Raw genomic sequence first — 11552 nt, forward strand, 5'->3', positions numbered from 1 at the left:
TTGTATTATTTATTTCATAGTCTTTTTTACAAATGTTTATCAAGGGTGCCAATCATTTTGGACCTGTGAGAAACCTTGCTTTGGTGGTAATCAACAATGGTTCAGTAAGTGGAATAGAACCTGGGCAATCTCTGCAGATGGTCTCCTCGGGAACCAATTTTTTAGGGAGTTATTTTTCAGTGGTAACACAGCTGCCAATTTCTTATGGTCATAAATGTAGTGTACCATCCTTTCAGTGTTTGGTTTCTTGGTGGGTACTCAGTGATTGGTTTCTTGGTGGATACTCAGCGATTGGTTTATTGGTGGATCCTCAGTGAATGGTTTCTTGGCGGATAGTCAGTGATTGATTTCTTGGTGGGTAGTCAGTGATTGGTTTCTTGCTGGGTACTCAGTGATTGGTTTCTTGGCGGGTAGTCAGTGATTGGTTTCTTGCTGGGTGCTCAATGATTGGTTTCTTGGCGGGTAGTCAGTGATTGGTTTATTGGTGGGTACTCAGTGACTGGTTTCTTGGCGGGTACTCAGTGATTGGTTTCTTGGTGGATACTCAGTGATTGGTTTCTTGGTGGGTACTCAGTGATTGGTTTCTTGGTGGGTACTCAGGAATTGGTTTCTTGGTGGGTAGTCAGTGATTGGTTTCTTGGTGTGTACTCATTGATTGGTTTCTTGGTGGGTACTCAGTTATTGGTTTCTTGATGGGTACTCAGTAATTAGTTTATTGGTGGGTACTCAGTGATTGGTTTCTTGGTGGGTACTCAGTGACTGGTTTCTTGATGGGTACACCTGGGGCTCTGTGAGGTGCAACTGTGAGGGGCTCTCACCATTGCAGTGGTTACACCTGGGGTTCTCACAGTTGCTCTGGTTACACCTGGGGTTCTCGCAGTTGCTCTTGTTACACCTGGGGGTCTCGCAGTTGTAGTGGTTACACCTGGGGCTCTCACAGTTGAACCTGGGGCTCTTGCAGTTGCATTGGTTACACCTGTGGCTCTCGCAGTTGCAGTGGTTACACCTGAGGCTCTCACAGTTGCAGTAGTTACACCTGGGGCTCTCGCAGTTGTACCAGTTACACCTGAGGCTCTTACAGTTGCACCGGTTACAGCTGGGGCTCTCGCAGTTGCGTTGGTTACACCTGGGGCTCTCACAGTTACACTGGTTATACCTAAGGGATCTCACAGTTTAACCTGGGACTCGCCTATGTATTGACTCACATTGTGGAATGTGTTTGGTAAAATCTCTCCTATTTACATAGGTATTGGGGCAGTATGGGCGGTGAAAATGCTTTGCTGCTCTGCACTCTAAATGGCATATGAAGATCGTATGAATATTATTATTATTATTATTATTTTAACACTAAGTGTTCATGGAAGGGAATGCAAATAGCCTGGCTAGCCTATTTCATGGTATCATGTGTTGATGGTAGCTGCTGACCCAGCCTAATAAATGGAAGACTAAGCTTTATGTGGCTAGTATGTGTAGCTATGTGTAGCATCATTATTATTTTTCTCCCACCCAAATTAGCTGTTTTCTTTCCATACACCCACGTGAGTTGATACGCCCGTTTATGTGAGTCATGGGTTACTGCATATGTAGTGTGTCAAAGTGGGCGTTGTGAAATAAGTGGGAGGATCAACATAATTGGGTATATGGAAACCTAACAGGTAACTGGGCTGCTTGCTGTTTCTTTGTAGCATTTTTGATAAACCTTGACCTCATTCTCCTAGCCTTCCACGTTAATTATCCTAGCCGGCTACATTAATTATCCTAACCTGCCATGTTAGTTATCCTAACCTGCCACGCCAATTCTCCTAACCTGCCACGTTACTTATCCCGACCCGCCACGCTGCTTTTGATAAACCACTACAGCCAACATTGACCATTAGAGGAGTGCTTTTCTTTTCAGCTGAAATTACCTACCTCAAGGCTAGTCTCAAGGTACTAGCTAGCTAAGCCAGTTGGTCTCGCGATCAAGTCAACGGTTGTCACTAGTTAGCACAGCCACAAAATCGTAAAAGACCATGAAAACAAACATTTGCTTTTTGGTTTTAATTTAAGATTAGGGTTAATCGTAAGGTTAGGGTTAGGTTAAATTGTAGAAATAGGCGGGTTTTAGCCATAATTATAATTATGACTTTGCGACTGTGGTAACTAGTGACAACCCAAGTGGTCAACGGTCGGGTTGACCATCATCGCATCAAGTATCGAGAGGAGCGCTCAGCAGGCCGCAGGTGAGTCAAACAAGCAAGTGCAAGAATTGTGTTATGTCCAATTCGAGTCTACAATGGGTATTTGAGCTCTTACTTTGCGGAAATACATTGTCAATTAGCTAGCAACTTTACAATGTTGGAGAATTATTTCAAGGAGTCAACACTAAAAAGTTGGCTAGCTAAGCAAAGGTTTTAGTAGGCCAAGCTACCGCTTACTTAACATCTTCCTCTCTTCCTACTGTATATATATTTTTATTAACTGGCTAGCTAACTTTACTTCTGGGTTCATTTCATCATTGGTTGTAGCCAATTTTATTGGCTACCACCCTATTAACTCATCTTCTTCAAAATCATCCTTGCAGAGATGGACAGCACACAGGACGGACCTGATATTGTCACCAAATCCATCATGATTCTGGGCACTGCTACCAGAGACAGAAGGTTTCTGCGCTGGGTAGGCCAAGTGCTGAAGCTGAAATGGCTGAAGAACAAGAGCCAAGAAGTGTGTTACCAAGTAGCAATTCTTATAATAATAATATGCCATTTAGCAGATGCTTTTATCCAAAGCGACTTACAGTCATGCGTGCATACATTTTTTTTTTGTGTATGGGTGGTCCCGGGGATCGAACCCACTACCTTGGCGTTACGAGCGCCGTGCTCTACCAGCTGAGCTACAGAGAACAATAATATGGCTGATGTTCACCCATGATGATATCCACCATCTATTTCTCAGGAGGTCAAGGTGATGATCGGGGAGCTGCTGCCCTCCTTCGCCTGTGGATGTGTGGAGAACAATGACTTCCTCTCGCTGCAGGAGATCCTGGAGAGGGTGAGGATTTCTTCACCACACACAGACACCTTACACATTGTCTGAGATAAACTCCTCAAACACACACACTCTCTCCCCCTTCCTCTTGCAGATGGATGTGAACTGTGGGGACTACGATGGCACCACCCCCCTCCACAAGGCCTGTGAGAAGGGCAGGCTAGATATGGTCAAGTACCTGATGGGTAAAGGAGCCAGCACCCAGCTCAAAGACCGCTTTGGATACACACCGCTTCACCTGGCCATCAAGAACAGGTGCAGTGTGAATGCATTAGCTGTTGTGTGAATAATTAGAGGATTTGCTTTTGCGATATGAATACCAGCTGACTGACAAATAAGCATACAATTGTGTCTGTCTAAAATAATTTGAAATACATGTTCCTGGAATGACAAAGTAACCCATTGTAATTGTTCCTTCCAGGCACTTTGACATCATCCGCATCCTGCGTCTGAAGGGAGCCCCTCTGTCTCTGGAGCTTGTGAGGATCGGGCTGGAGCTGATCAAGTGAGTCTACCTCTTATCTAGCTACACGTTTGGTCACAGGATATACAGCTTGCTTATCTGTCAGTGTCTATAAGCCAATTAGGGTGTTATGCTAATCCTTAAAAATTCACTATGCAGAAATCTCTCCGTCAATTCCTGGTTGCTAAAATTCTAATGGTTTGCCTAATTTCAGTTTGTGACAAAACAATCAAGTATAGTGTAGAGAATCATTGTACCATCTAAACCGCTGTTAAATATATTTTCCATAACCAAAAATATTGTATTTTCAGCTGTTTGAAGCTGGTGAACAAAACAAAACTTTAAAACGGGAAGCATAGAAATAGCGCACATAGAACAGATCACTTAGACTTGCTTTCAATGACAGATCTATAACTCACATTAAATGTGAATTGTTAGGTCACCCAAAAAGTTACATATTGCAGCTTGAAGATATTCTGTAAAGAAAGTGTCTAGAAGTGTTTGTGTATGAAAATATCAATCAAGTTTCTTTTCAATTAAATTGTAGATTTTATGTGTGGGTACATGTCCATGTATTTGTGTTTCGATCAGGGTTGTCCAAAACAAGGACTACCAGCTGTTGCAGGCCTGGTACCTGTCTGGGGTGAACATGGACCAGAGTGACTATAACGGCCGTACAGCGCTGCACATTGCAGTCAGGCTGAGGGAGAGGACCATGGTGTCCAGGCTGCTGGATTACGGAGCCACCCCTCTGGTACTGTCTTGTCTGTAAATATGAGAAGGGTTTAGCGGTTTATTACTGCAGTGATATGGTGGCTGCAGTCCTGGGGCAGCATTAACAGCTCAATGACCTCACCATTTAGCGCTCATTGTTATGACCAATGTTAAAATGTTTCCATTCCCAGTTTGTAATCCTTTCCTACACAACCCTTAGTTTCACTCCCTCCCCCCGAAACCCTATTTGCACACTTCAGGAGCGTGACGTCTGGGGTTGGACTGCGGTGGACGAGGCCCAGAACAACAACCTACCCAGCATCCTGAAGCTGTTCCACCCCTTCACTTAGCAGTTCCTCAACAAACAGGCCTACCCGCTGCACCTGGCCAACAGGATCGTCCCAGCCACTTCCCGTCTCTACCCATCTCACATCAAATTCACTTTAAGTACACACACCTCAGGAACTTCACCCTTTTTATCCAGCCAATGACCCTAGACAGAGTTCAACATGTTCATTCTGTACATTGTTTAGGTCATACTTTTGGCAAAAGGTGTTATCGTACAATGCTTTGCCTATTGATAAAGGAATATACTGACAATCCCCTTAAGTGTTTTGTCCCCAACAGCATGACACTTTTACAACGGCTTGGTCATATACCATTTATTTTATTTACTCCAGAGAATAACTTGTACAACTGGATTTGTAATTAGGGAATGTCATCATGGAAGGGAGGGGACCAGTAAGACCAGACAACCCAGCGGAATAATTTCCTGCTCCGTGTACAGGTGACACATTTCTCATCAAGGTTGTGTTTTGTGCTCCTTGCGTCTGCCGTGTGCTCTAGTTAGTAGACGTAGTTGGCTGTGTGCAGGGACTGCATGGAAGCCTGGTCAGCGCTGCTGACCGCTGTGTACTTTCCCTTGGAGGCCAGACCGTTGCTCTGAAATTGACATTTGTGATTCAGTAAACAAAAAGGTATGTGGTTCCAGAATGAAGCTTTGAGAGAGAAAGGAGACCACAAATTGGAACCTAATTCATTCAGTAGTGAACAAGTGGCCTCCACCATACAATAGCTTGTAACCAGCACCTCTAAGCAAGGCGTCCACCCTACCCTAGAATAGCCCCGCCATCTTACCTTGGCTCTGGAGGTGAAGGCATCCTGTGCTGCCTGCTTGTTGGCGGCCATGCCTTTCCAGGCGGCGAGGGCAGAGGCCTGGAGTGCGCGGCCGTAGGAGAAGGAGAGCTTCCAGGGCCGGTGGAGGGCCGTCTGGTTCATTGCGTTCAGGTTCTGGGTGGCCTCCTCCTCGCTCTGACCTCCAGACAGGAAGGTGATGCCTGAGTGTGGGGGGGGGTGGGGGTTAAGCAATTTGGTGGTGGGGTTCATTTTGGCGTCACCTGATAGTAACCAAATATACAGTTTTTACTCCTTTAAATCCACCTAACCCATTTTTTGGGGACTCATTCTGTTGATCCCCATCACCAACCCTACAACCCGGTCTCACCAGGCACGGCGGCAGGAACGGTGCGCCTCAGGGCGGTGACAGTGGCCATGCCAACCTCCTGGGGGGTGAACTTCTTGGGGCAGGAGTGTCCAGCAGTGACCATGTTGGGCTTCAACAGGGTGCCCTCCAAGTAGACGTGGTGGTCGTTCAGAGCCTTGTACGTGGCAGCCAGGACCTGGTGAGAAGGAGGGTTGGGTTTAGAGAGGCGTTCGGTTCAGTGATGTAAATTGGAGTGTGACTAAGAAGAGATTTGGAGTGAGGGATGGGTTTGTAATTTCATGCTGTTAAACAAGTCCAGCACTGGCTTTGTGGAAGGGAGAGAAAACGATGACTGAGAAATGTGATTCAAATAACAGTTGGTGTTAACTGAAGGCCGATTTGAGAGTATAACAAGGTTATGAGCTCACCTTCTCAGTGACATACTGAGTGCGCAGCAGGTCGTGGTCGCCGTCAGGCAAAATCTCTGGCTCCACGATGGGCACCAGGCCGTTCTGACGAGAGGAGAATTAACATCACATGGACACACTTATGTAGACAAACCTGGCCATTAAGGAATTTCTCTGATCATTTGTTAGTTTTTGTGAAGTCAGGTACAGCAGTAGTACTGTGCGTCTGACAATTTCCCCTCTGGGACATTAACGTTCATCCTATCCTAGGGTACTGGGCACTATAGTTTTAGAAGGGAGAAGTTCTCATGGCATGCACAAACACCTGTTGGCAGATACTGGCGTATCTGGCGAGGACATTGGCATTCTCTGCGATGGCAAGGGCAGAGGGGCAGGTGTCGGAGATCTTGAGCACACACCTCCATTTGGCGAAGTCACAACCGTCCTTCTTGTACTGAGCACAACGCTCAGAGAGTCCATCAAGACCTGATGAAAGAAGGATGATATTATACTGAACAAAAATAAACGCAACATGCAACAATTTCCAAGGTGTTACTGAGTTACAGTTCAATCAAAAAGTAGGGGCATGGATCAGAAAACCAGTCAGTATCTGGTGTGACCACCATTTGCCTCATGCAGCGGAACATCTTTCGCATAATTGATCAGGCTGTTGATTTTGGCCTGTGGAATGTTGTCCCACTCTTCTTCAAAGGCTGTGCGGAGTTGCTGGATATTGGCCGTAACTGGAACGCGCTGTCGCACACGTCGATCCAGAGCATCCCAAACATGCTCAAAGGATGACATGTCTGAGTATGCAGGCCATGGAAGAACTGGGACATTTTCAGCTTCCAGGAATTGTGTACCGATCCTTGCAACATGTGCATTACCATGCTGAAACATGAGGTGATGGCGGCGGATAAATGTCACGACAATGGGCCCCAGGAGCTTGTCCCAGGATCGCTGTGCATTCATTTTACCATTGAAAAAATGCAATTGTGTTAGTTGTCCGTAGCTTATACCTGCCCATACCATAACCCCACCATGGGGTACTTTGTTCACAACGTTGACGTCAGCAAACCGCTCGCCCACACGACACCATACACATGGGCTGCAGTTGTGAGGCCGGTTGGACGAACTGCCAAATTCTCTAAAATGATGTTGAGGCGGCTTATGTTAAAGAAATGAACATTACATCCCTGTTAGTGAGCATTTCTCCTTTGCCAAGAGAATCCATCCACCTGACAGGTGTGGCATATCAAGAAGCTGATTAAAAGGAATGATCATTACACAGGTGCAACTTGTGCTGGTTAAAGTAAAAGGCCACTCTAAAATGTGCAGTTTTGTCACAACACAATGCCTCAAGTTGAGGGAGCATGCAATTGGCATGCTGACTGCAGGAATGTCCAACACAGCTTTTGCCAGAGAATTGAAACAAATTTGTACATCACATTTTTGAGAAATTAGCTTTGTGTGTACGGAAAATGTCTGGGATCTTTCATTTCAGCTCATGAAACATGGGACCAACACTTTACATGTTGCATTTATATTTTTGTTCAGTCTTCTTTGCTTTCATAGTCATGCAACGCATTTAACTGACGTTTTACAATCCATCGTGTCAAACTGATTCAATGTGGTCTTGGGAGATTTGAGAAACTGGTTTCAAAGCTGTAATGATGTCATGTCATAGTATTGTGGGGACAGAGGTAGAGTTACTGGATAAGTGATTTGGTTCCACTGAGTCTACATTCCTTGTGTCAAAGTAGATTACTGATGTTTAGTTTAGGGTAGTATGATTGATGGACAGGATGTAGTGACCCGGGGGCAAAGGGTAATAACAGAGACAGTGAGGCCTATGATGGTTTCCAGATGTATGTGAAAGGAATGAGAACCAAGGGTATATAAGGTAGAGTGTCTCCTTTGTTCAAGTGGGTTCAACTGACGAAGGGCAAAGCCATGTCCGTTGGTTAGATGAACCCACGAGCTCGTGATTCAATAAATACTTGGTATGAAATCTCCACAGAATGTCTAAGTATATCCTTGCATCCTTGATTCTTTGATACCCGAGAAACTCATAACAAAAGCGTTTCAGATTTGACATTAATGGCTATAACGCATTTGTTACTTACAGAGTTGCAACAGAAATTAAGAGCGTAATCTTACCCTGTGTGGTAGTCTCTCCATCTGTTCCGTTCAGACCAGCTGTGCCTTTGTCCACCTAGGAACCAAATGTTCAAACTATAACCCCTTTCCCAGTAGTGTGTAATTGTTAGTGTCATTATATTAACATCACACATCCAATCTTGACAAGTGAAGCCAGTATAGCAGATACTCCAGTAATTAGTTGTTGGCTGGATGGGCGTGGTCATAATTGTCTTCACTCAACCAGTCTTATCAGTAGACTATGAGAAGAGAGTCATTCATTACAACTGCAGCATAGCCTCAGGTCCTGTCTGAGTACCTCTCCTGTTGTTTTCACCAATCAAACTGTCCCAGATCAAGGATGGTATTCAAAAAGGGATCGGACATTGCTGGTCTTCTCACCTTAATGCCGACCACGATGCCCTTGTCCTTGATGACCTGGGGGAAGAGGACGCCCTTGTCCGACTTCTGGTACAGCGTCTCGTGGAAGAAGATTATTCCGCCAATGCAGTTGGGGTCAACTGCAGAGAACAGGAGGTCACGGAAAGTCTGACGGTTCTCCTCGTTGTTCTCCACGTTGATCTTCTGCAGGCGCTTACCCATGGTGCCTAGCCGGAGAAATTATGGGAAAGAATGACAGATTCCTATAACTTCTTAACGTCTACATCTAATAACACTCCCCCTTCAGATGGCCAACACCGCTACTTGCTGAGAAAATACAACAGTAGTTTCTTCTCCCCCCCACTCATCCAGTCATCCATGCCCAGCATGGCCTCCTCACCTGTGGACTCATCTGCTGCTAGGATGCCCTTCCCTGGAGCCACAATCCTCTGGGCGATGTCGGAGAGCTCCTTCTTCTGCGCCGGAGAGAGGGATGGGAACTGGGTAGTCATCCTGTGGAGGAGAGAACGCAGAAGAAAACAGAATTCAATCACTTCAGTCCATTAACCTAAATCCAGTTATGTAGGCAAGTTAGTTCTGGTGGTTGTTAAAGTGTTGCATAGTCTCAGACACTGACAGTATATCCACCACCAGGACCCTTCACCCTCCCAAACTCTGTCAATATTTGGCTTGTCTGCAGTTTGAACTTTAGTCTGAAAGCTAATAAGTTACCCTCTCCCTGCCTAAGACAAATAGGTTCACAGTTCACTATAGAAGTCACTGAAATCCCTGACACCATACAGATGGTAAATATCCATCAAATGTGATCAGATTCAGGAGGACTCAACGTATATATTTTTTTAGCAGTTACACAATCTCACGCTACATTAACAAGGCCATGCATGCGCTAACTAGTTACAGAACCTGTGTTTTCAATTAAACAAGTTTACATATCTACCTTAATCAGCTAAACGTGTACATTTGCCATAAAACGGGTTGCCTACAAGGCATTAAAATTTGACTAGAAGTGGCGAACATAGGCTGCAGAGTTCCGCATACCTCATGGAGCCTCAAATGTTGCAAACATCCAAGAGACTCTTGCAACATCGGGTTGAAACATTGTAACCTTAATTCCATTGCAACATTTAAGAGCCTCGGTTTTAAGCGTTGTAGCCCAGCAACAGGGGGAAACCTTTTTGCCATTTGTGAGCCTTTCCATTGATAAAAGTTAATCGTCAAAATGATGCAAGTATGAAGCTGAAAGTAAAACTTACTTGAATATATGACAAAGTTAACACCAATAGCAGAAAATGAATAGACAAACGGCCTCTCCTGCCTCCCAGTAATTAGGAATAATTGAGAAGAAGGACGATTTTTGGATACAAAGTGCTATTTATCCGACCGGTGACGGACGCTGCGTGATGTGGCACGGGCGTGCATCCCCACTGGATATGCTATTGGTCGAGACAGTCGGACGGGGGCGTGTTTGTGTATAATGCATCTTTTGTGGACTTTGAGTTGTATCAGAACTTGAAAGTATTACTTCGAGATAAAAGGGTCATCCCTCTGCAAATCCTTTGTTATACATAGCAGCGTGCGTTGAGTGCATGATGATGGTGTGTGTGCTTGCAGAGAAATGCAGGTAGTCCTTATTATCAAATCAAATGTTTATTGTCACATGCTTCATAAACAACAGGTGTAGACTAAGTGAAATGCTTACTTATGGGCCTTTCCCAACAATGCAGAATACAATAATAAAACAAGTATTATAATAGAAGAAGAAAAATTGACATGAGGAATAAATACACAATGAGTAATGACAGCTTGGCTATATAATGTTGCTTTTCAGGTTTTCATGCTGTCTTGTGTCTTTCCTGCTGTTGTGTGTGTCTGTTGGTATGTCTGTCTGTACATCTCCGTAATATGTCTGGATATGTCGGTTTGTGAATGGGGTTATCATCTACAATGGATCGGTGTCAAATGACAGAATCCCCATTATGAAATGGACATGTGACTTATTCTTACTTTAATATTACAGCCCCTGACTCAGTGAATAGCTCATGTGTGTCTCTGTCTAGGTCAACACCTATTTGATATATTGCTCTCATAAGGTTCCTGTAGAATCATACGGTAGCCTACCACTTTACAACCGTTAAGTAAGACTGTAAGGTCAACTGATACTGAAGTGTACAAATGTGTGCCAACCAAACTGTATAATGTGAATGGTGTATTATTTTACTGGCTATGGACAGGGATAAACCTAAATTCCTGTTCCCTCTATAGGCATCATTCATAAAAGATGTACTCAGAGTGATGGAGATAATGGGCTAAAACAACAAAGGAGTGTTACAATGGCATTGGGAGGGGGCGCTCTGCTACACAGTAGGGGCTGTGTGAATGACTGCATCAGACAAACGTATTTGAACCCCGGGTATGAGGTAGGCAGGGTGGAACACTAACGCACAACCTATTACAAATCAAGCTTACACAAGATGGACCATGGAACCGCCAACAATGGTCTCACAAACACTCTGGGTCAGAGTCTATTCCCATCATCCTCTCATTCACTGGAGAGAGAATGAATGAAAGTGTGTGTGTGTGTGTGTGTGTGTGAGAGATCGTGAAAGCACAAATGAGGCACAAACTTTATTTCTCTACTTTGATCCTCAAAACCAGAAAATGCTGTTACAGTCTTTAGTGTTGTTTACCTGCTGCCACAAATAAAACAGTGAGATAATATGCCACCTGTAGCAGCTACCAACATTTATTTATACAGTACTACATACTTCACTTCTCCATCCGCAGATAACACCTACACTTTCTGCCCTCACTGACCTGGTCACATTCCTGCCCTTACGAAAAAAAGATTGCATTCAGAGTGCAGTATAACTTCAGTACATTGCTGTATAACTGCAGTTAGAGTGCATTATAACTGCAG

General features: G+C 44.5%; 2 protein-coding genes across 2 annotated transcripts; one reads left to right on the top strand and one right to left on the bottom strand.

Moving 5' to 3' along the window:
- Window positions 1-2565: 2565 nt before the first annotated feature.
- On the top strand, window positions 2566-4554 carry LOC311104564 (L-asparaginase-like; the record flags this gene model as incomplete). Its single annotated transcript, XM_084146439.1, has 6 exons — window positions 2566-2715; window positions 2935-3030; window positions 3122-3282; window positions 3449-3532; window positions 4082-4244; window positions 4465-4554. 6 exons carry the CDS (start codon window positions 2566-2568, stop codon window positions 4552-4554), a joined length of 744 nt encoding a protein of 247 aa, XP_084002565.1.
- Window positions 4555-4851: 297 nt separating this feature from the next.
- Window positions 4852-10067, bottom strand: LOC311105290 (fructose-bisphosphate aldolase B-like). The gene is made up of 9 exons (XM_084147380.1): window positions 9889-10067; window positions 9015-9127; window positions 8636-8841; window positions 8255-8309; window positions 6420-6580; window positions 6116-6199; window positions 5709-5883; window positions 5342-5541; window positions 4852-5146 (listed from the first exon to the last, which is right to left on the bottom strand). The coding sequence occupies exons 2-9, from the start codon at window positions 9124-9126 to the stop codon at window positions 5051-5053; spliced, it is 1089 nt and encodes a 362-aa protein (XP_084003506.1). The 5' UTR covers window position 9127; window positions 9889-10067; the 3' UTR covers window positions 4852-5050.
- Window positions 10068-11552: the final 1485 nt, after the last annotated feature.

Source organism: Coregonus lavaretus (assembly GCF_964263955.1).
Source record: "Coregonus lavaretus genome assembly, chromosome: 29".
Taxonomy (NCBI): Eukaryota; Metazoa; Chordata; class Actinopteri; order Salmoniformes; family Salmonidae; genus Coregonus; species Coregonus lavaretus.

Bases quoted from the DNA above. Each gene is read 5' to 3' on its own strand.
- LOC311105290 (XM_084147380.1), bottom strand. From the start codon at position 9,126: ATGACTACCCAGTTCCCATCCCTCTCTCCGGCGCAGAAGAAGGAGCTC. The intron at 6,581-8,254 runs GTAAGATTACGC...TTCTTTCATCAG, and splicing joins TGGAGAGACTACCACACAGG to GTCTTGATGGACTCTCTGAG. The intron at 5,542-5,708 runs GTGAGACCGGGT...CCCCACACTCAG, and splicing joins CGTTCCTGCCGCCGTGCCTG to GCATCACCTTCCTGTCTGGA.